The following is a 25,463-nucleotide window of genomic DNA, read 5'->3' on the forward strand; positions in this document are numbered from 1 at the left end:
GTTGCAGTCATCACATTTGGATTGATTCCCAAAGCTGAAGAAAAGGGTGAAGGCAGTCAAGAAGACAGGGGGCTGGCTAGGATGCCCTGCAAGACTACGATTGCAAAGTTTGCCCTGGATTTGGAAAAGATAGGCATGTGGTAATGCTTGGGGAAGGTATGAACAGAACTCCAGGTTGCAGCCTCCAGGATGTCGCTGTAAGGGACACCTTTGAAAAAAGCTGCAGAGGTGGAGGTTGCCCTGGTGGAATATGGTCTGACACCCTTAGGGTGTGTTTTGCCATGGTATTTGTAGCAGAAATGGATACAGTGTGCTATCCATTTGGAGATTGTTTGTTTGGATATGGCCTTGCCCTCAGCCCCTGCTGCAAAGCTGACTAGCAATTGGTCAGTCTTCCTAAAAGATTTAGTCCTATCCAGGTAGAATCTGAGCTGTCTGTGCACATCTAGAGAATGCAGAATCCTTTCCCCCTTGTTTTGTGGGTTAGGGAAAAAGGTGGGCAAATGAATGGATTGGTTGAGAGCCACACTGGACACCACTTTAGGCATGAAAGTTGGCTTAGTCCTGAGGGAGACCCTGTCAGCATGAAAAATGATGAAGGGCTCTACCGCCATGAGTGCTTGCAGCTCTGAAACTCTTCTAGCTGAAATGATGGCCAGAAGCAAGGCTGTTTTCCAAGAGAGGAATTTTAAATCTGCTGAAGCTGCATGCTCAAAGGGGGGTAGTGTGAGCTTTTCCAACACAAAGATAATGTCTCAAGCTGGGGTAGGAGCTCTTCTGGGTGGCCTTAAATTGTTAGCCCTTCTTAGGAACTGTTTGATGAGAGGGTGAGAAAAGAGAGGTGGCTCTGTGCTGTAATGAGCAGAGATGACAGAGGCATGAATTTTAATAGAAGAGAAGGATAGGCCCCTGTGTAGTAGGTTTGCTAGGTAATCCAGGATGAGAGGTAGGGAGGGCTGTGCTGTTTCAGCTCCTTTAGCCTGGATCCAGGTACAATACCTTTTCCATTTGTCAGCATAGGATTTTCTAGTGCTGGGGCATTTGGCCTCATGTATAACATCCAGGACTTGCTTCCTTAGGCTGGCAACTGGAGGAGAGGTCAGGGAATAATTCAGGCTGCCAGGTTCAGGGTCTGCAGTTGTGGATGCATGAATTCTCCATTCTGCTGGGTCAGGAGAGTTGGGATCTGAGGTAGGTGCCATGGTGGCAGGAAAGACAGACTGTGCAGCAGTGGGTACCAGTGCTGGCATGGCCAGTCTGCGGCAATCAAGATTGTTCTTGGTTTTTCCTCCCTTATTTTGAGTAGTACCCTTGAATGTAGAGGGGGAAATGCATACATTGAGAGGTTTACCCCATTGGAAGGATAGGGCATCCACTTTCCAGGCCTTGCTGTGAGGTTCCCTGGTGCAGAATTTGCTGAGCTGATGATTGTTGTGGGAGGCAAAGAGGTCTACCTTCGGGGTGCCCCATTTTTGGGTTACAAGATTGAAGATGCTGTGGTCTAGCTGCCACTCATGTGGGTCTAGGAGGTTTCTGCTTAGGTTGTCTGCCAGAGAGTTTTGAGAGCCTGGCAGGAATTGTGCTTGCAGGTGAATTTGCATGGCTGAAGCCATGTGCCAAAGGGTCATGGCAAGCCTGTAGAGGGGATAAGAGTGAGTTCCTCCCTGCTTGTTGATGTACCACATCACTGTGGTGTTGTCTGTTGTGATCAGTAGAGGCCTCGGGGAGAGTAGGGGTCTGAAAACTGTCAGAGCATGCTGAACAGCTAGCATCTCTTTTTGGTTGATGTGGAGATGTATTTGATTTGGGCTCCAATGGCCCTGAATGCACCTGCCATCTAGGTGTGCACCCCAGGCATAATCTGATGCATCTGTGGTGAGGGTCTGGGTGGCGTGGGGTTGTGAGAAGGGAAGACCCTTGTTGTGGTTGCATGCTGCTGCCCACCAAAGAAAATCTTTCCTTAGACAGGGTATCATAGGTATGATAGTTTCCCCAAGTCCTGAGAGTGTTGACACCAAATGCTTTTTAGGTACCACTGAAGTTTCTTCATATGCAGTCTGGCATATGGAATGAGTAGAATGCAGGATGCCATGAACTCTAGAGCTTGCAGGATTTTCCTTGTGGATAACTGGGTTCTGGTGGCTACTTGAGAGAAGTAGCCTGTCAGATAGGCTTGTATTTCTGGAGTAAGGAATGTAATTTTGGATGGTGTGTCAAGGCTTGCTCCCATAAATACAATTTTTTGAATGGGTACTAGTTTGGATTTCTTTTTGTTTATAGTATACCCCAGGGAGGTCAGTAGGTTCTGTACAAATGTCAGGTGCTGTAACAGCTTTTCCAGACTGTCTGCCAGAATAAGGCAGTCATCTAAGTAGGGGTAAATTTGAATATTCCTTTGTCTGCAAAAAGCAATGTCAGGAGCCAGGCATTTTGTGAAAACTTTGGGGGCAGTGGATAAGCCAAAGGGAAGCACAGAGAACTGAAAGTGCACAGTTCCTGCCCTGAAACGTAGATATTTCCTGCAGGAATCCCTGACTGGGATGTGTAGATAGGTCTCTTTTAGGTCTAGAGTGGCTAACCAAGCATCCTTGGATAGTATAGGAAGAAGCTGCTGGAGGGTGAGCATTTTGAATTTTGGTATCACCAGGAAGGTGTTTAGAAGTGATGGATCAAGGATTTGGTGCCAGGTGCCCTCTTTTCTGGGTACCAGGAAAAGCCTGGAATAGAAACCTTGGCCTATCTGCTCTGCAGGAACAAGCTCTATTGCCCTCAATGGAGAGAAGGGATGGACTTGGTTTTGGGCCTCTGCCCACTGGTTTGGAGGAAGATCTGGGAACCCTTTTGGGGTTGGCAGAGTGTGGAAATAAAATCTGTATCCCTTGGTCACTATGTTGAGGACCCATCGGTTGTCGGTAAAAGAGGCCCAGTTTTTTGCATGGGAGGATAGTTTTCCTCCTAGGGGCACAAGCAGGTGGGCAGAGGTAAGGGGTGGAGGTGAAAAGTCATTGTGAGTTCTTTCCATAAGGGGATGGCTTAGCACTCCCTGTTTTTGAAGTGGAAGAACTCCACTGCTTAGATCTCTGCATTCCCTGGGACTGTTGTCTGGGGAGTCTGCTACCCCTAGGTCTTGTCTGAGTTGGCCTTGAGGGGGCCAGAAAGGACCAGTCCTTGGAAGGGTAATGCCTACTGAACCTCGGAGGTTGGACCTGTAAGAAGTCTTTAACTGTCTGCATAGATTTAGCTTTTTCTTCCATCTTTTTTAAGACCTCTTCTGTCTTGGTGCCAAATTGTCTTTGTTTAATTGTGCGTCCAATAGTTTTGATTTGACATGGTCTGGCAAAGTCTGTTCCTTAAGCCAAGCATGCCTTTTAAGTACAGAACCTGTGACTGCTGCCATGCAGGATGCTTCTAGGGCATCAAAGCCACATTGCAAGGTGTGTTTATCAACTTGGCTTGCAGAATGGATAAGCTCCTGTAAGTCTTTATTTTCTGCACAAGCCAGAAAGGAAGATATTTTTGTTTAAGGAGTTCCATTGTATGTTGCTGGTATTTCAGCATGTGGAACTGACAATTTAGTGCAATAATGGCAAGAGTTGCAGAGGTGTATACTTTTTTACCACGTTTGTCTAAAGCTTGGGAATCTCTGTCCGAGGGGGTGGGATTCTTAGCTGTGGTTGATTTTATTCCTTTAGATCCTTGGGAGATGACCTCTGGGTCAGCAGTAGGATTTTTGAAAAGAAATTTATGAGAGTCAGGGACTCTGTAATACCTGTCAGGCTTTCTGGAAGCAGGTGGAAGAGTGTCAGGAGTTAAACTGGATTCCATAGACATCATTCACAACATCAAGGACAGGAGGAATGGCTAAAGGTCTGTGCTGTGGTAAATCTAAGAATTCCCTGAGTCTCTTTTTGGACTGAGGATAGTCCTGACACTCCCATTGGAAAAGCTCCCTTAAAGTATGCAAGGTTTCACCAAATGAAAAATCCTCTGGAGGAGAGGCAGAAGGAATAGATTCCTCTGCATCTGAATCCTCATAATCAGACAAGGGTTGGATGTCTTCATATTCAGAAACCTCAGAGTCATCAGACTCCTGGTCAGATAAAACTGCTGGGGACAAAACTCTTTTTCTTTTGGAAGGGGTAGGCTGGCTTCCCCTAATAAGCATAAGGTCTTCTGCCATTTTAAGCATTTGAGATTGAGGCATCAAGCAGGTGCTTGTGTTTGGGTCGTCGTTTTTTTTAGGCGTAGTTCGTACCCTGGGCCTCAGAAACTCGGTAGTTTCAGAAAGAACTGAAGATGCAAAAGAAATTGTCAGTTTGTATCGAGTATCGGTAGTGCAAATAACTTCCTCCGAAGCTGGTGCCTACTCAGTGGCTCCGGACCCATCCAAGGTAAAGACATCCGCAGGATCCTTAGTCAGAGTCTTGCAGCATACCAAACTCCGAACGGGTCTCGGCAGCGGCCTGTGAATCCACAGAAGCAGGCATCAGGGGCTGTGAAGGCACCTCACTGAGGACTGGCGAACTGGCAACTACCTTAAAGGAAGCGTTGTTGGCAGTTTTGGACCTGTGTGGTCTGTCTCTGTCTTTATCCTTACTTTTTTTGGAAGATCGGTAGTCAGATGGCTTACCGAAGCCATTTTGGAATACGGAGATAGAGATCGAAAATATTTAGCTACAATAAGGGCCTGACAATGCATAGTTCTGGCGTTGAACAAAGCACAAAACTGACAGCGAGGGACGTCGTGGTCTGGGCCTAAACAGGTTATGCAGTAAGAACGGAAATCTCGATGTGGTATTTGCTTTCCACAGGCGAGACAATTGTTAACTTTTTCTGACATTGGTTAGAGCAAGAAAAAAGGATCCCCAACGGGGTACTTAGCTTTAGAAGACTTCAACTTCAATTTGGAAACGAAACTCAGGTAGCGGCCAACCGGCACTCGTGCAAACTGTGTCTGGCTCCTCGGCAAGAAAGACTGATGTAATGGTGTCGGCCACCTGATTTTATACCACTGATGACCTGACGTCAGTCCTGGAGCAACAGCAACCTATGCAGAAATACTACGCCTCTGGTATTCAGGCTGAGTGAGGGCTTCCTCTGGCAGGATAACCCAAGTGTGATGACTGCAACAGTGAAACATGAAGAACATCTACTGGTATCTTTTTGGGGCAGATTGGATGTTAAAGCAAAAGGCAGTTACATGATCAGAATGCAGCAACCACTGATACAGTTTGCTGAGGTATGGACAGTGCATAGCTGTCTGAAAACAAGAAATGACAAGGCACCAGATACTATATATCTTTGGACAGTTATAACAGTACAAACTTGCCCATAGCAGTGAACCATTTTTTTCTTATAATTAACTACTGCAGTAGTGGTGCTGCGGTAGCGTTGTCGCCTCACAGTAAGATGTTATCCTGTTCGATTCTCAGCTAGAGCGTCTTCTGTGTGGGGGGGACATGCGTGAATGGGCATAACTTCATTGAAGGTTGTGCGTCAGGGCTGGCAACTCAGCACGTAAAAATTTACTGCCAATCATTAGCAGACCGGAGTTCCGCTGTGACGACCCCTAACCGGGAAAAGCCGAAAGACACAACAACAGTAAGTGGGGTGAAAGGTGTGTCTACAAGTGCTAGCAGCATATTTAAACACAGTATCAGCTTTTTTTTATTTACTTTGAAAGCAAGGTGATCATAACAAGCAGCTATCAGCATAATTTTGGGAAGAATCTGTGTGAAAGCAAAAGACATGAACAGACTCCAGTGATTGATTATATGGCTTGTGGGGGTGTGGACAATGCATATGTGGCTGATAGTAATAAATGGCAGGATGCCATACCTTAAATTTCAGGGCAGTCAAGGCAGGATGCCAAACCCCTTATATTACTGACAATGGCCGAAGAAGCTGCCCACAGCTGCAGTGGATTGTTTTTCTTACGTTTTTCTTTCATCTCGTTACAATAACTGGTGTGGATTATGAGGTTGAACGATGGCAACAAATATTACTGGGCTATTATTTCTTTCACTTCCTTCACAGTCATAGAGAGTTATTTATTTATTAAATTTGGTAACCAGGTGGTTGGACTGGTTGACAGACTCTTTCCAGCCATTGCCAAGAACCACTGGGAGGAAATTGTAGAATCAAATAATACAATCTGAATATCAAATCAAGTATTTACATAGAAGCAAATATACTTACTGCAGCAATTATAACAAGAAGGGTTGAAAAAATGTTTTTTTCATGATTACATAACAGTTTGAAATAACACAATGAGCAATTTGAAAAGCACATTTTTACAATGAGAATAGTTTGGCTGAGCAAGCAATGATCATCCAAAAACGCAGCTACCTGTATCTTTTTTTTTTTTTTTTTTTTGGGCATGGGGCAGAGTCCATGTGTGACAACATTACAAATAATTGCCAGTAGTGCAATTCAAAAAGATTGCAAAAGCCAAATGTGTTTTTTATGGCCAATATTTTGACCTCTGTCTCTCTCTCTCTGTATATATATATATATATATATATATATATATATATATATATATGGATCTAATTTAAAATACCAAAATGCCATAACATCAACTTGCAGAACATCAAGACAAAATCCACAAAACTTTACATTACTGAATGTTCATATCACCACAATTTTTCATCATGAAAAGAGGCAGTTGGCCAACACGGTGAACTTTGCCTTTTCTCCACTGTAGTGCAATCTCGGCGTTGGTATATTTATTTAGGGGGTGTGGGGGCAAAGTCCTCCATTTGGGTGGGTTTTATTTGCTTGGTTTGCTTTTTTATTTATGGTTGGCCAAATGTTTATTTACACAGTGAAAATTACAGTGATGTAAACATTCAGTAATGTAAAGTTTTGTGGTTTTCATCTCAATGTCTGCAAGTCAATGTTATGGTAAGAAAAACTATAAATACTACTTTTACTTCCTGTGCTTGTTCCCTCAGGACATAAAATGTCCAGCAGCTTGGCAGTCTACTGCAGTTTAGCCGTATTTAGATACCTTCTGTCACAAATATGGTAGTGTCTGTTAGTGTCTAACAGTACTTTTTTATTCTGCTCAGCCTCCAACAGAAGGTACAGAGGCATAGTGAAATCACTTGTCTGATGCTTAATCACTATGATATAGGTTCATAGGTAAGTACTAGGCTATCTGCCCAAGGGCATTTATAAGCCTAGCCAGAATGTGTTGGCTTTCGCAACCTCCTTAGATTAGTTCCCTGTGCTCCTGTCCAGCAGAGCCATTAGTTCCCTGCGCCACTATCCAGCAGAGCCACTGCAGTGATCCCAGGGGTAAATTTTCTGTTTCCCATCCACCCATCAAGGTTTCTCTTGAAGAGTGTTAGTGAGGGGCTCTGCCTGATATATATTGGAATCCTGTTCCAAAGCATGGGGAGTCCCTTGGACATGAATCTATCCCTCCAGCATGTCCTATTTATCGTTGTGATGAGGTTTATATCTCTAGAGTGGGTGGCTCTCCGGCATTTTTTTTTTTTTAGGTGGAGCATGTCCATCAATTCTGGGTTGGACATGGCCTTGTATGTCAGGCAGGGATCACCTCTGAGTAAGCGGTATGCAACCGAGTACAGCTGGTGTTTCTTGAGTAGGGTTGCATAAGGGCATCTGTTTGAGGTCAGTAATCCTCTTGGTGAGGGACTTTTGTGGTCTTTTCATTGTTGCAGGTGTCTTATAAGGTAAATCCCAAATGGGGCATTGTATTCTATGATAGGTCTAAGTGATGAGTAGAGAGGCACAATAACCTCTTTTGTTCTAGATGCGAACCCTTTTGTGATTAGGTGGGCCACATAGAATGATTTTCTAACCACCTTGGCAATATGATTATCAAAGGAGAGATTACTATCTACTTGGGTCCCCAGATCCCTTATTACAATTTCTGTATTTAGGGGACTACCACCTATGTGATAGTTTGTGGGTACTTAGTGTTTTCCACAAGGGATGACTATGCACATTTTGGCATTTAGTTTGAGGCCATGATTTTGACACCAGGTATCCGTCTCAGTGAGACCCTTCTGGAGGGTGGCCGTATCAGCCGTGGAATCAATTATGGCCCCTAGTTTGCAGTCATCTGTGAACTTGGTCAGCCATACTCCTCCTATGCTTGCCTGTATCTCTGAGAAGTATATACAGAACAGGAGGGTCCTAGGACTAAGCCCTGGGGGATGCCACTTGTAACCGGTTTAGAGTCGGACATAGAGCCTGCAACTCTCACCATGTGGGTTCTATCCATGAGCGAGCCAGTTGGCAACCCATCTCGTGATGTAGGGGTTTATGTTCAAGCTGGTGAGCTTGTCTATAATACTAGAAAGGGGAATGGTGTTGAAAGCCTTTGCGAGGTCTAGGTAGGCTGTGTGGACCTCCTTTTCCCTCATCTAATGCCTTGGTAAACCTATAATTAACCCTAGCACTAGACCCCCCCTATACTGTCAAGAAGGACAAGGCTCTTTATTCGTCCCCACCAGCCAATCAGAAAAAGAGCTTACTCTACCTATTCAGGCATGTCCAAATGGCAGTTTCTGGTGTACTCTCCAGTCCAACTGTTGAATCTGGGCATTTTGAGGCAATGTTACAACTGCCTCATATACACAGAAAACCCTCTCCTCCTACCACCAAACACTAATATATGTGAGAGATGCAATTATACAGCCAAACTGGAGGCAAAGCTCTCTCAATCCAAGACTGGAACTGGCAGTCAAGAGGAGAAGGGTAATACTTGTAACACGCCACCAGTCTCACATAGACCTAATAAACCAACACCAGCAAATAACACACAGGAATACATGAAAACATACTCGGAGGCTCTAAATATAAATCTGCAAAAGCAACAGAGACCTCCAAAGCAGACATCCAAGCAACCTCCACACCCCATCACCAACCATGAAACACATAATTCACATAATCAGTGTGCCACGCAATCACAGCCCTTAAGGCAAAATAACATACTCAACACACTAGTAATAGGCGACTCTACAGTCAGGCACACTGAGGTCCCACTAACTAGGCTGGACAAGGCGAAGGTTACAGTTAGCTGCCTGTCGGGAGCCAGGATCCGCCACATAACACAAGCACTCAGGTCACTACAGAACAAGTACAAATACAACTCTGTCATTGTCCATGTTGGTGTGAATGACCTGAGACGTACCTCCCTGGACTACATGAAAAGAGACATGGAAGAGATCTCTGATCATGTAGCCCAGGCTGGTATGACCCTGACCCTGAGTAGCATCCTGCCCTTACCAAGAATGATGCCACAGTATAAAGAAAAAATGATCAACTTCAACAATTGGCTAAGTTTCTGGTGTCATTCAAAGGGGATCCAGTATCTGTCCACCTGGGATGACATGCTCGACAAGCCACGTTGCTTCACAAGAGATGGCTTGCACCTGTCACCCTTAGGCTTTCGAATACTGGCCAAGGCTCTTGCCACCCTCATACTGCCTTTTTTAGGCAAGGCTCAAAAGACAAACCCACCACCATAAATAGCACAAGTAACCAAAAACTGAGGGTAATGCTACTCAACTTCAGAAGTCTAAACTTGAAAATGCACACACTTGAGGCACTCCTCAGTATGGAGAACATCGACATCTGTGCAGTAACAGAAACCTGGTTTAAGGCTCCTGAGAGCACCCCAGCACTACTAGGCTATAACTCATACCATACCTTTCGGCCACAGAACCAGGACCGAAACACAAAAGGTGGGGGTGTATCCATATTCATCAAGGATACCCACACCTCCAGGTTAGTTGCGCGGCACAATGCATCAGAGATCATCCATGTGCAACTAATAATGGGCAAAACTGCAATCCAAATTGTAGCTTGCTACAGATCACCCTCCATAACCCAGGACCCCCATTCCACATTTTTGGAGACACTGGGAAATATGAAGGTCCTACCAAACACCCTAATATTGGGTGATTTCTATTACCCAAACCTCAACTGGGAGAACTACTCAAGTACTAACTCCCTTGCCCAACGCTTCCTAGAATTTATAAACTCGAATGCCCTACATCAACTAGTCAACACCCCCACCAGAACAACATATTGGACCTGGTCATCACCAACATGGGCAACTGGTGTTCCACACCAGAGGTCAACCCCTCGCTGGTTAGATCAGACCATAGACTAATCACTCTGGATATCCACATTCCGCCCCCACCCCCAATCAAGGAAACTACCGTGAAAAACTTTTCAAAAGCAAACTTCACATTACTTAAGACTGAGGTGGAAAGGTTCACAGCCCCCATGCTAAAGGACAATGCTGTCCAAGCTGCTGAAACCTTTACAAAGGCACTCTATGAGCATCTGCAGGAATGCATGGATCGTGCTATCCCATGTAAAACCAAGAATCACTCCTCCAAGAAAAGGATACCAGTCTGGTGGACCCCTGCCATAAACAAGCTATACAACAGGAGGAGGAAACTAGTACAGAAAAGAGTAAAATCCCAAGAAGGAAAGACATCCCTGATCAGTATCAGCAAGAAACTATGATCCCTCATTAAATCATCCAAGGCTAGTTTCGAAAGAAAAATTGCCAATGACTCCAAAGATAACCACAAAGCATTCGTTAGCTATGTCAGAAACCTAAGTGGAAACTCTCAGATCTGCTCTGAGTTAGTGCAGAATGGCACAAAATACACTGAACCGACTGATATTGCCAACATTCTGACAGACAGGTTTAGTGCAAACTTCACCTTCCTCTCACCCCCTAAAGGGATGATAACCACACCAGAAGAATGTAGGGCCCCGTCAATCACCGACACACAAGTTAAAACAGCCCTATCCAAAGCCAAAAACACAGCTTCAATGAGACTGGACGGTGTCCCAGGCTGTGTCTTACAAAAGCTCCAAAATGAACTAACCCCTCACCTAAACAAACTGTTCAAACTCAGCCTCTCTACAGGCTACATACCCACAGAATGGCGCACAGCAACAGTTATCCTGCTCCACAAAGATGGAGCCACAACAGACCCGGGAACTACCGCCCTATAAGCCTGACTAGCCTGGTCTGCAAGGTTATGGAGCACATCATCATGGAACTCATTAACAGAGACATTGGGAAACTCCAAACCTTGGACCCTACCCAGTTTGGTTTTGTTAAGGGCAGATCATGCCTCCTAAACCTGGTGGACTTTTTTGAGACAGTTACCAAGGCATTAGATGAGGGAAAGGAGGTTCACACATCCTACCTAGACCTCGCAAAGCTTTTGACTCCATTCCCCATTCTAGTATTATAGACAAGCTCACCAGCTTGAACATAAACCACTACATCACGGGATGGGTTGCCAACTGGCTCATGGATAGAACCCACATGATGAGAGTTGCAGGCTCTATGTCCGACTCTAAACCGGTTACAAGTGGCATCTCCCAGGGCTCAGTCCTAGGACCCATCCTGTTCAGTATATACTTTTCAGAGGTACAGGCAAGCATAGGAGGACTATGGCTGACCAAGTTCGCAGAAGACTGCAAACTAGGGGCCATAATTGATTCCCCAGCTGATACAGACACCCTCCAGAAGGGTCTCACTGAGACAGATACCTGGTGTCAAAATCATGGCCTTAAACTAAATGCCAAAAAGTGCATAGTCATTCCCTTTGGAAAAAGAAATTAGCCACAAACTATCACATAGGTGGCAGTCCCCTAAATACAGAAATTGTAATAAGGGATCTGGGGACCCAAGTAGATAGTAATCCCTCCTTTGATAATCATATTGCCAAGGTGGTTAGAAAATCGTTCTATGTGGCCCACCTAATCACAAAAGGATTCGCATCTAGAACAAAAGAGGTTATTGTGCCTCTCTACTCATCACTCATTAGACCCATCATAGAATACAATGCCCCATTTAGGATGTACCTTACAAGACACCTGCAACAGCTGGAAAGACCACAAAAGTCCCTCACCAAGAGGATTACTGGCCTCAAACAGATGCCCTATGCAGCCCGACTCAAGAAACTCCAGCTGTACTCAGTTGCATACCACTTACTCAGAGGTGATCTCTGCCTGACATACAAGGCCATGTCCAACCCAGAATTGATGGACATGCTCCACCTAAAAAAAAAAAAAAAATCCCGGAGAGCCACACGCTCTAGAGATATAAACCTCACCACAACAATAAACAGGATATGCTGGAGGGATAGATTCCTGTCCCAGAGACTCCCCATGCTTTGGAACAGGATTCCAATATATATCAGGCAGAGCCCCTCACTAACACTCTTCAAGAGAAACCTTGATGGGTGGATGGGAAACAGAAACTTTACCCCGGGGATCACTGCAGTGGCTCTGCTGGACAGTGGCGCAGGGAACTAATGGCTCTGCTGGACAGGGGCACAGGGAACTAATCTAAGGGGTGGTGAAAGCCAACACATTCTGGCTAGGCTTATAAATGCCCTTGGGCAGATAGCCTAGTACTTATCTATGAACCTATGATGGTTCTTGTTGATGGAAACGTGGTGTTAGAGTATATAGTTTGGTTAGTCTTTTCACTCAATATTTAATAATAAGAGACAAAGGCCTTGTTCAAGGATGCCTTTAAATATTAGTACTATTTGTTTATAAGAATGCATTTTATATTTAAATGTATTTTCTGAACACGAATACACCCATGGTTGTAAGGTTTAACAATGTATGGTGAGTGTAATCTTCCCTGCGTAGTGACAAAAAAGAACAATTTCAGACAGTGAGGGTGATACTGCAAGTCTGAATAAGGGGCTTCCCTGAAAATCAACATTATTTAAAATATATATCAATATATCTTCAAGTATCTTCTAAACAATCATTCATCCACTTCTAGAAGCAAATGATTTCTGGCACTGTAGAATGTTGGCCATGTTTTACCTCTATTAATAGTAATGTGAACATTATATATGCAGAGAGCTTAATACTGGCCTACAATTCTAGAAGTGCTTCCCACCCCCACCAAGTGAAAGACATTTCTGATAGCTTTAAGGGTAAACAAATTTCTTGTTTATGCATGCATGCCCTCACAGATGTCTGATTTCTCATACACTCCAGAAGCTAATTTACTTCAGACAGTCAAACACAGTATTAGGCAAAACACTGCCAAAAAATACACTGGAACCTTACTGGCACCAGAACCCCAAAATGATTAGGACCTTACTAGCACCAGAACCCCAAAGTGATTAGGTCTTGCATTCTGCTGTGCTGTGGCAACCAAAAAAAAAAATAGACCTTTATTTAGGATATCCAGGAATATAGACATTACTAACTATATATATATATATATATATATATATATATATATATATATATATATATATATATACATAGAACCTATAAGCGACCCAAAAATTATAGACCAATAACTTTACAAGCTACCCAAAAAATTATAGACCAATAACTTGCCTTCTGACGATGTATAAACTATACATGGGAATTGATGCCAACAGAGTTTATAGTCATTTAGAAGAAAACTCAATTATGGCAATAGAACAAAAGGCCAATAAAAGAAAGCCATACGGAACACAGGATCATTTGTTGTTAAATAAAGTCATAGTGGAGAACTGAAAAAGGGGAAGAATCTAAGTATGGCATGGACTGACTACAAAAAAGCATATGATAGTAGCCCATATTCGTGGATAAAAGAGTGCTTAAAAATGTATAAGATATCCCCTACACTGATCAACTATATTACAGTGACCATTAAACAGTGGCAGACCACTTTGCAATTAAGCCATGATAAAGGACAATTAAGCCATGATAAAGGACAAATTATTATACAAATTATTATACAAGGGAAAAAAATTCAAAGAGGGATTTTCCAGGGTGACCCTTTGTCACTGTTGTTATTCTGCCTTGCCCTTAACCCATTAAGCTGTCTACTTAGCTTAGGCAATGGCTATAATTTGGCTCCTAGAAAACAACAAAGTCTAAAGACTTTTCATCTTCTGTTTGTCTTTTCGGCTTTTCCCAGTTAGGGGTCACCACAGCGGAACTCCGGTCCGCTAATGATTGGCAGTAGATTTTTTATGGTGCCGGGTTGCCAGCCTGACGCCTAACCTTCAGCAAAGGCACGCCCATTCACGCATGTCTTTCAGAGGCCACTCGACCGCGGGGAGGACATGCAGACTCCACACAGAAGTCACTCCAGTCTTGGATCGAACAGGAGAACCTGTTGCGGTGAGGCAACAATGCTACGGCTGTACCACCACAGCAGTTTTAAATCATCGACAAAGCTCAGATGAGGAAATGAAAGCACAGCTGCAGGTTGTCAAAAATTTTTCAGATATTAGAATGTCATTTGGGCTTGATAAATGTGTAAAAGCAACCTTTAAAGCAGGAAAACTGCAGCACCAGGAACACATCAGTTTGGGACAAGAATGTGATAGAAAGGAACCTGAGCAAGAGGGAGTGTATAAATATTTGGGAATTGAAGGATCAGCAGTAAAACATGAACAAATGTGAATAAAACTTAGTAAGGAATACTTTAGAAGACTTAAATTAATCCTGAAAATAGTGTTGACATCTAGGAACAAAATCCAAGCTATAAACCAGTTTGCTCTTCCTGTCCTAACTTCTAGTTTTGGAGTGACTGACTGGCCCTAAAACATGTTGGATAGATTAGTTATTAAAACAAGAAGGATGCTTCATGCTCACCAAATGATCTATAAAAATCAGTGCATACCAAGATTATATATTCCCCGTTCCGAAGGAGGGCTGGACCTCCTTGAAATTGATTACATGCATAGATCTGCAATCGTGGGGCTCCACACATATCTGCTGACCTCACAAGACCCAAACATAGTGAAAATGTTGAAACATGAGGAGAATAAACCTAAGATGACTTTTCTGCTTAATCTAGCAGAAGTATATCGGCGTCAAGCAGGAATGGAATTCAAACCAGAAGTAGATAAAAATCAGGCAGCAACTGAATGTGCCAAAAAACAAAAGAAACAATATAATATGAAGAACCAGATGAAAAGGCAAGAAATGTGGAAAATGCATAAATATACAAAACTTCTGGAGGAATCTCAGATTGATCTGGAAAGAACGCAGGAATGGTTAAGGAGAGGTGAGTTAAAAGCAGGAAGTGAAGGTTAATATTGGTGGCCCAAAATAGTGGGCTACGTACATGCTGGTTTACAAAGTCCACTGAACATGTGGGAGAAACAGACAAATGTACGTTTTGTAAAACTGAATTGGAAACAGTCGCACACCTTGTTGCTGGTTGTGACATACTAATGGCTGAAGGACTGTATACTGAAAGGCATAATAATGTGGCAAGACTGCTGCACTGGGGATTGTGCAAACATTGTGGTACTGAAGTGGCTGAAAAACACTGGAAACATGAGCCACAAAGCATCATAGAAAATTATGAAGTTCACATCACATAGCATCATCCATTACTAACAGTTCAAAAGACAGATGCTAGAAAACTGGATATAGTGGTTCAAGAAAAGAAGTCAAAAATAGCATTGATCATTGAAATCGCCACACCCTGTGAGTACAGTGCCCTGTGTATAGACAGACACAAAGCAGAAACAAGAGCAATGTGGAAAAAAGTTACCCAGACAGTTCCAATAGTAGTAGGAGCAACGGGTCTTATAAAAAAAAAAAAAAAAAGAGTCTACAATTGTACTTAGATATACTACCAATGCATGTAACTTTGTACGAATTGCAGAAGGAGACATTATTGGGCACATTGCGGGTGCTGCAAAGAGCACTACTGGCTGACATAAAAGAGTGAAACAATACTAATTTCCTGAACTTTAAATGTACTTTGACTTAGGAATGAGGTCTACTCCCGTCACGGTATTAGAAACCCAAAAGATTTAGAGAAATTGAAAAAAAAAATAAAAGTGCTGCTTGAATGCATTTCTGCACAGCTCTTTAAGTAGGATTATAAATGACATGAACACTTTTTTTACATTTTGATATACAGGCACTATGACTATAAGTTATTTTAGTGGGAAGACTAAATCATTACAGAGGATTCCACAGCATACTGGTGGGAGAGAATGAGAATGAAGTTTTGCTGTCATGCTTTTTAATCACTATGGTCTAGTACTTTATTTGAATAACCTACTGCTTTACTTGTTATAATTAGATACTTATGCCTCCAGTAATTACCAGAGAGGCGGCTGAAGCAGAACAGTTTATGTCTGTGCCTGCCTTTATATCATAATTTTACAACCACTGCAGATGACTCATCAACAGTCACAGTATTTGTTCAATTTGGGTCTTGCCTAACGCAACCAAATCAGACAAGACCCTTGCTTCAGAATCAGTTGACATTCATGTAAGACAGTAACTGTACTTTTTTCTTCAAAGCACAGCTGGCTATGCTGACAATTAGCAAATAGGAGCTGAACAGAAAAAAAATTTAAATGACAGAGAACTATAGAAAACACAGATAGTACTAGGACTGTCATTACCAGGCCTGAAGAAGTTCCCTCTCAAACCTTTCAGTAATTATGACTTGTTTTGTTAATTTGACAAGTGCTTTGAGTCTTTGTGCTTCAGACTGTTTCTGTTAACATAAAAGGCACTGTAAGAACAATAATGGAGAATATGCTTGTTGATCCATAGACTGGAGTACTACAGTGAAAACTGTACTAACAGCAGCAAATCGCTAAATTTACAAACTACAGACCAAAGAACATTGCATTAAAATGTCTTATCCTCATATACACACAAGCATCAATCAGTAAAAAAGATATTCTATACAGCGTATCAATGATTAACAGTTTTGTTCCAGTATGAAATTCCAGTGTAACAGATGTACAACACCCATCTTTATTACAAACAGTGTATTTACCACATTTGGTCTGTACAGCACATTCTCACATTTGCTCTGAAGGACTTTACATGAGTCAAAACTGCATTGCACTGCATTCCAGTTTATGCCTTTGTGTAAAGAAGGGCTTTGTTTTCTTTCAATGGGAGGCTTGTTTCTAACTCTTTCAGCAACGCAATGAATAACAGCTAATGGTGCAGCAGAAAAGCAGACATCCAAATAACACACCCAGCCTCACAAAACTCTTTATTTTGCTTTATATACATATAATATGGAAAGCATTCCATCTCCTTTATTCAAAGAATGGAATTCTGAAATAATGTCAGCATCATGTAGCTCTTTAAGCTGTTTAACATTAAAGAGTACATACTACAATTTAATATTACATTAGCTTTGTCCTTTTTGGTTGTCTAAATATACATGAGTTAACATATGCTGACACATGCTATTATAAACAGGTACACATGCATATACTTTTAAAATGCCCACTCCCTCCACATTATTATTATACAGAACTGTACATTAAGTTCAAATGAAAAAGTACAGCTAAGGGGGCTTATAAATATCATGTTAAGGGGAAATGAAAATATCAAGGATGTACAGAAGAATTACATTAACAGACTAGTCCAAGTACTGAAGACTACTGGAGTGTACTGATCAAGATTAAGACATGTTAAAGGCTGCCTTGAAATGTGGACATTATTGCAGTTGAAGGAAGTATGACAAGGAAACATTTTGCTTTAACACACTGCTTAGCCCCTGGCTCGCTCACATTTTCTACAAGAGTGTGGACTGCTGTGCAATTTTCAGCTCAGTCAATACAGTTACACTATGGTAGTTTCGGAATGAAATGAAAATGAGAAGGTCTGAGAAGGCTGCACCGAAGAGGCTTTAGCTGCCCAACGAGATGGCAAACGACGATTGGCTGGTCTTGCTGAACGAGAAAACTTTTTCACAGTTGGCAGTACAGTTAGTTGTGATTTCTGAAATACAAAATTGTTTATAAAAAAATGAATCAAACATACAAACTCCACTTTTAGAAAAAAAAATGATCCCAAAGTTACCAGTTTGTCAATGTCTTTTTAAAAGGGAACGTAAAACCTATTATCATATTTTTACAGTAATTTTAATACAAATTAAGAATCAGTTATGTATGAATTACTTAAGAATAAGAAACAGTGTATATTGTTGTACATCAGTGTACGTGTGTTGAGCATTTTCTATAAGATCTGTAATTAAAGCAACATGCTTTAGTGTATTTTTTTAAGTACGATATGCTGTGCTACTAGAATTATTAACATTGTCACATCAGAAATTGGCTACCAAAATCTTCTCTTTAAGCTTCTGCATACTTTCTGGGTTATGAAATGTGCAATTATTTTTTTTGGAGGGGGGCTATTTTTATGACTTTTGTATTTAACAACCATCAAGATTATTGCCACAGCTGCTTGTCATTCATGCTTCATTATGGAGTGATAGCACAGCCATGGCATGGCTGTCAATCAGGCAGCCATCTGAAGAATTTTTCCTTATGCTCTGTCTCCTTCACATGCCTGCAAGGCTTCAAGGTTTGGGTATACAATGGGGTGATACATAGGCTTGTCACTCACTTCTACAAGTGATGCTGCCACATATTACCCTGTTTTAATGCATATGCCTCTATCTCTCTCCAGTTTTCATTAGGGTATCACCCAACCCTAGCCTTCCACCTCAGGAGAAGAGAGGACAGCATCCTTTGCTTCATCTTTCCTCTCTCTGTCTCTCTGCATCCGGCACCACCATCATGCAGTTCACATCAAATCCAGATTATGTAGGTCATATACATGGCTTCAATCTCTTCAGGGCCTAACAAAAGATACAACTATTGAAGATAAAATGGTCCAACAATTATATAACTGTCAAAATCCAAACACTTCATTGTAACCACTAAACCCATCACCTCAGCATCACACAACAAAATATGGTTCCAAAGGACTTAAATACACAGTTCTAGTCTAGCAAGAAGGAAAAATGAACACTGCAATCTGCTCATTTAAGCAGTGTGGAAACATTTTTGCTCTTTCCAGAACTATTATGTAAACTGTCTGAATTTTCATCCCAGTTTTACAACCCATTATACAAGCTGTACAACACCATCCAATAGAAGTCACCCTGGTTGCTAACCTGTTATGTAAACCATGCAATAATATCATAAGATTACTGGACATGTGAAGGATGGGACAGGGCACTCCACAACACGGTGGTATAAGGTTCATAACTAGTGTCATTTCTGGACATTTAGCTCCAGTACTGCTGTGCTCAGGAACTTCATTATTTCCTCCAGTTATTTTTTGTACCACCTTGTGTGCTCTGCAGATGATCCTCAATTGCTCTCAGGAATGGTCCTATAACTATTGTACCTCAACGTCCTCAGTACTACCTCCTGCAGTTGGGACTGAACCACTGGTGGACTGAAAAGGAGAAGCATGTCAAAATGGAGCAGCTGGTAGTGTCACATAAGCTGTCCTACATAGGGGGTTTTCTGTATGCATTAAATGAGGGGGGACACTACTGACATCATGCACATCACCTCAAACAATGTTGGTCAGCTCCAACCCCACCTTAATGCCAAAATGCTAATGGTAATCTGCCTCAGACGTTTAGCTAGCTATTTGTGTGCTCAGTGTTACTATTCAGGACTCTAAAAATTATTTCAGTGTTGTTGCAGGACGGTAAAGACATCAAAGCTACCAGCTGCAAAGTAAGAGGCTAACTTACAAGCAAAGTAATGTGTTATTGCTTAGCATCAGCAGAAGCAGTAGCAGGATTTGCTGGAACAGTTTGCCTGTAACAGTGATCCCATCACCTAGACACTATGATACTAAAGATAGAGCTAATTGAAACAGTATAAGTAATTAATCTTCCACTGCAGAAGGAAAGCCTTGATTGAGAAAGAACTTCTAAGGTTTCTACTGTCAAATGCCATTCCTCTCCCATTGTGTAACATGCCTACAGGAAACATCGGAACAAGACTAACAAAGTGAGCCAGAGACCATAAGATACCTAAGTAAACCCTAAGCTCAGAAAATCAAAATATCATTTAACCTACTTGACTACAATGTGCAAGACATGATCCTAAGCAAAGCAAGAGAAATAGGGCAGCCAGCTCTTTAGACTGCAAGGTATTTGTTCCAGCACTGTGATGCTTAAATGTTCCTGGAGCAGGCGTGTTACTGAGGTTTCCTGTCACTGTAGTAATTTGACATAATGAGCATGAACCTATGTTTGCTCTCCCAGCATAAACCAAGGAGATCACTCTGCAGCACCACTGACTGGATCTGATTCTCAAGCACAGGATAGAAGCATGTCTGCTAATGTGAACCCCATAGCTGAACCCTGAAGGAGAAACAGAAAAAAAAAAAAATCAGTCTTAGTGACTGCATTAATGTCTCCTGATGCAAACAAAATTAAGGGGCATATGAAATCTCTATCTTTTCCACCACCTAAGAAAGCCTGTAACACATGGCTTTTGCTATCCTGATGTGTAGTAGACATGACCTCCTTGTTAATGAAACTTAACTGGGGAAGTGGAGGGAGAGGGGACTGAATATTCAACACTTGATCCTGTTGTTCCTAAGACAGACCAACTGAGAAAACCACAGGAAAATGTGCATATTTTGACGACAGCGGTGGCAGTTAATAATGGGTTGATGGCCACAATCATGCTTTTCTAAGGGCATTTCCAATGTCCATTTTTCTTTTCCTTTCTATGCCAAATGGTGATAGTAAGTAATATGTATATGGGTTTTTAGTACATTGGTGCAGCCATAATACAGCATGTATCCTCATTAGTTCAAATCTTGTAGTTCTTCATGCTTAGTTTACAGCCCTGTAGATGATAGGAACAAATATCTACTAGTTAAGGTGAACTATGACTCACTCGTTTCCCTTTCAAAGTACAGCTACAGTTTTCTTTCTCCCACTCACAATGCAGTTATTCTTTTACTGATTATCACAGATTGCTTTGAAGACGCCACACTTACATGCATATCAGATAACTTTCTCAACGTGGAAGGCAAAGGTAACCTAACTCCCTCTCAACTGTCTGAATACATTTCTGGTCCCTTTGCAGCAGACCCATGCTGGAGTGACTCTGTGTGTATAAGCACTTAGCTGCTCATTACTGTTACAGCTGTTGGCTCAGATTTGTTGTGGCATGCTCTGGCAAGGACTACTCAGGGCAGCTTGTAAAATGTTGTTAAAGTCTACTTCAAGGGATGTTCTCAACACTGGTAAAAGAGTCTCCCTCTCCCTCTCATATACATCAGCCTGTGCTGCCTCACTTTCCCTCTGAGCACAGATTTGTACTAAACTAACTGTGCTTGTGGGCACTACCCACCTTGTCTGAAGGGGTTGGTCAGTTTCATCAAAAGGTTGGAGAAGTCAGAAAAGATTAAGAAATCCTGGCCACAGTTTGACTCATGCTACCACATACTTTTTGCTGTGTATTTCAGCATATCAGGGTTTGGTTAGAGTGCAGTAGAGACAGCATGTGCACATCAAGGTTTGGTTAGGGTGCACAGCAGCAACAGTCAATGGCCCTCAGCATGGGCTCAGAAAAGGACATGGTACCAACACTGCTCTCTTCATTCTGATGTAATTTCCTGTTCAATGAATGAAGGGAATCTCAATGCAGCCATTTCCTTTTGTAGTGTACATCAGGGTTTGGTTAGAGTGAACAACAAAAAGCATGTGCACATCAGGGTTTGGTCAGAGTGCACAGCAAAAAGCATGTGCACATCAGGGTTTGATTAGTGTGCACAACAAAAAAGCATGTGCACATCAGGGTTTGGTTATGCTTTTTGTAGTGCACATCAGGGTTTGGCCAGAGTGCACAGCTAAAAGCATGTGCACATCAGGGTTTGGTTACAGTGCACAGCAAAAACACGCACATCAGGGTTTGGTAATACTTTCTGCTGTGCACATTATAGTTTGTTTAGAGTGCACAGCAAAAAGCATGTGCACATCAGAGTTTGGTTACAGTGCACAGCAAAAACCATGTATATGCCAGGGTTTGATTAGAGTGCACAGCAAAAAGCATGTGCACATCAGGATTTGGTTAGAGTACACATGCTTTTTGCTGTGCACTTCAATCTATCTCTGATGTGCAAGGTCATGTCCTTGGGTGAGCCACTGCCACCATTGTTCCAAGTTCCTCAGTACCCAACCAGCTGCTCTCTTTTCTGGCTTTATTTTTTCCTCCAATGCTTATAAGTTGACAAGTCTCCCCCACATGTTGCCCACACTCTCCCCCGGAAAGGAAAGCAGTTAATACCATGCTACATTTCTTTCATTTGTCAGTGGCTCCTCTAGCATTTGGAAAAGATTATAAGTGCTGGGTTATTTGGGCTGTAATCAGGGCTTCATCCTCTGCTTCACAGAGCCTTCTCCCACTCTGAACTAACGGAAATAAGCATACAAGTCTCTGTCCTTCAGCCATTCCTGTCCAACACATTCATTAATGTTTTTGACATAGCCCGTACTAGAATTTCGTTTTTTTTTTTTTTTCCTGCTGATGTCCTAGTGATACAGATCTCTGGGAACAAAGTAACTGTCACCAGCACTTCCTTAGTCATTTAGCAAAGGGTACTACTTCTTAAAGAAGAACATTACTCTGAGATTGCAAAAGTTTACAAAAGGAAATAAACAATATATCCACGAGGCTGACCCCCTCAACACACAGCTCTTAATTCACTTACAGTGAATAGCCAACAATCTCTGAAATAGAACAGATAGCAAATGCAATTCCAGAGTGATTCTAACCTCATTTCTTTACTTCTCCTCCACCAACTTTCCTCATCTACAACTAATAATTCTGCTCAGTCCATTTTTGAAAATGTAATTGGAGGTTTAATTTTGATAATTCTGCATTAACAAAAAGTTCAAGAACATTCCTGGTTACATGAAGGATGGTTCAGAAGGTCTCTTCACCACATATGACAGGAGTCTTTGAAATGAAACTTCTACTGCCCCACCATTACTTCACATCATTAATAAATCACTTACCAGTGGTCATACCTCTCAACTTCTCTGCTCAGGAATATTAGACAAAGTGAAATATAATGGTGGTGGGGGGCAGGGATGGGGGGACAATAAGGAACAATTTTAAATATGATTCAAATTTACATAAAAATAAAATAACAGATTTCTAAATCAACATATATTTTTTGATCAATACAAACTCTAATGTCTAACATTACTGACTGAATGACTAACTTCAGTAGTTCAGCAGAAAACCAAAACTTTTATGGGAGACACGGCAAAAATCAGGGACACCTGAGAGGTATGCCTGTGGTGTCGTTTCAGAACTCTAACTGCCAGTGTTAACATTATCCCTAACCAACTCTCTAGCTTTAATACTGACTCTTTCAGGCCTACAGATCGTTCATCTCCTTTAGCCAAGCTGCAAGAACAACACACTGACGCCTATGGACCCTTAATGACCCTCAGCATGGTCTCAGAAAAGGACACGGTACCAACACTGCTCTCTTCATTCTGATGTAATTTCCTGTTCAATGAATGAAGGGAATCTCAATGCAGCCATTTTCCCCAAGGCCTTTGACCTTATTGATATTCACTTCTTGACAGAGAGCCCTCTCTATAGCTTCAACTCCATCTCACTAAGTTTTGTAATTTCCAAACTGGTAAATTCATATAGTCAATTCAATGGTGCCATATTCAATGCAATCACACATATAGTCACCAGACAATGGTGCTCATGTAACCATAACAATGCACCTTAAAACACAGCAACAATCTGGTAGAACAGAACTTGCCTCTTTCTTTCTTCACGAAAATTACTGTTTTACAAAATGGATTGGTGCTGTGTTTTTAGGAGCACAAACATAATATACACAGATATGCATGTACAGTTAGTATGTGTGAGCACTGCCCTGACATTGAGTACTGTTAGGGTGCCTAAATGAAGTAATTTCAAAGATGGACTACATCTTACCAGACTGAACTCTTTCAACCTGTAAACAGAAATCTACTGCACACACACACACACACACACACACACACACACACACACACACACACACACACACGCACACGCACACGCACACACACACACTCACACAATTTGTGTATGAATTTGTTGTGTGTGCATAAATCTTTGTGACATGTTATGCCTGATGGAGACTTTCTGGGTGTTTCATATGAGTAAGGTAAGAATGGCATAATCCTGTGGCTCTGAGACAAAGTGATATGTAAACTCACTCCCTAACCCTAAATTCTGTAACCTTTCTATTGGGGCAGAAACTTATCAGACTTTTGAGGGCTTAGAAATTAGGTTAATTACAAGAAGGACTCTTGAGGATCCCATAAAGACTAACTTTGTGAAGTAAAAATGTTAATTTTGTTTCTGACTAGTTGTATCACCCAATCTAACAGGAAATGGGAGAAGTTCTGTTATCTGTTATCTGTTATGCAAAATTGATGCTAGTTAGATGCCCATATTTTTGTACAGATGTGCCTACTTTTCATGAGCCTTTGCCTACATTTTCAATGTTTGCAGGTTGAAAGGAATGACTGGAGTATAAGTCAAAAGCAAGATAACCCAAACAGGAAAATATTTATTGTTAAACACATTTTACATTTACTAAATCATTACTTAGTTAAGCAATAACTGACAACGTGGTGTGGTATATTGAAGATTTACCCATGGTTGGTGTGGTTTAATCACGAGGGCGAAGCCTGAGTGATTAAATAAAGCCAACCGTGGGTAAATCTTCATTATACAATGACCCCCCATTAATATTCAAAAACGTGCATGCTGATTGGTCAGCGTGCACATTGTAAATCCGAGTTATAGTAATGGAAAAAGGTCCAGTCGCCCAGACTTTTTCCATTACTATAACTCTTACAGCAATACTGTCTCACTATGTTAAACGAGTTTAACATACCGAGACAGCTTTAAAAAAAGCAACAGAGATTCTCCGTTGCTTTTTCTAAAGCTGTCTCGCTATGTTAAACCCATTTAACATACCGAGACAGTTTGTAAAAGCAATGGAGATCTTGCTTTCTCTGTTGCTTTTTCAAAACTGTCTCGCTAAGTTAAATGGGTTTAACATAGCGAGACAGCTTTAAAATAAGCAACGGAGATTCTCTGTTGCTTTTTTTTAAAGCTGTCTCGCTATGTTAAACCCATTTAACATAGCGAAACAGTTTGTAAAAAGCAACGGAGATCTTGCTTTCTCCGTTGCTTTTGCCCACAGCTCTGATGTACTGCGTAGGCATACGTATGCGCAGTACATCAGAACTGCAGCAGAATACCAGACAGCTGCGGAAGGGCAGCAAGGAGGCATTATACAATGCCATTATTTAAGAAAACTAATTATTTTTTTTCTTAAATAATGTCATTGTATAATAGCAATAACCCACTTCTGGGTGGGGGTAATGCTGGATTTACCCATGGTTGGCTTTGTTTGGCCACTCGGGCTTCGCCCTCATGACCAAATCATGCCAACCGTGGGTAAATCCAGCATTACCCACACCCAGACGTGGGTTATTGCTATAATATACCACAACCACGGAGTCAGTTATTGCTATTATACAATGACATTATTTAAGAAAATAAATACTTACTTTTCTTAAATAATGTCTTTGTATAACGGTGCATTACTGTTATTCCGCTGGTTGTGGT

At 41.7% G+C, this 25,463-nt stretch overlaps 1 protein-coding gene across 3 annotated transcripts in view; it reads right to left on the minus strand.

Moving 5' to 3' along the window:
- Positions 1–17,010: 17,010 nt before the first annotated feature.
- KIAA0408 (KIAA0408 ortholog) overlaps positions 17,011–25,463 on the minus strand; it is a 340,323-nt gene continuing 331,870 nt past the window's right edge. For all 3 annotated transcript variants that reach the window (XM_044064108.1, XM_044064091.1, XM_044064100.1), the window contains exon 7: positions 17,011–17,760. In XM_044064108.1, coding sequence (XP_043920043.1) covers positions 17,602–17,760 — 159 coding nt within the window. In that variant the 3' untranslated portion in view covers positions 17,011–17,601. The remainder of the gene's footprint in view (positions 17,761–25,463) is intronic.

The sequence above is a fragment of the Protopterus annectens genome, chromosome 1.part0 (assembly GCF_019279795.1).
Source record: "Protopterus annectens isolate FY-2018-M chromosome 1.part0, PAN1.0, whole genome shotgun sequence".
NCBI classification, from domain to species: Eukaryota; Metazoa; Chordata; order Ceratodontiformes; family Protopteridae; genus Protopterus; species Protopterus annectens.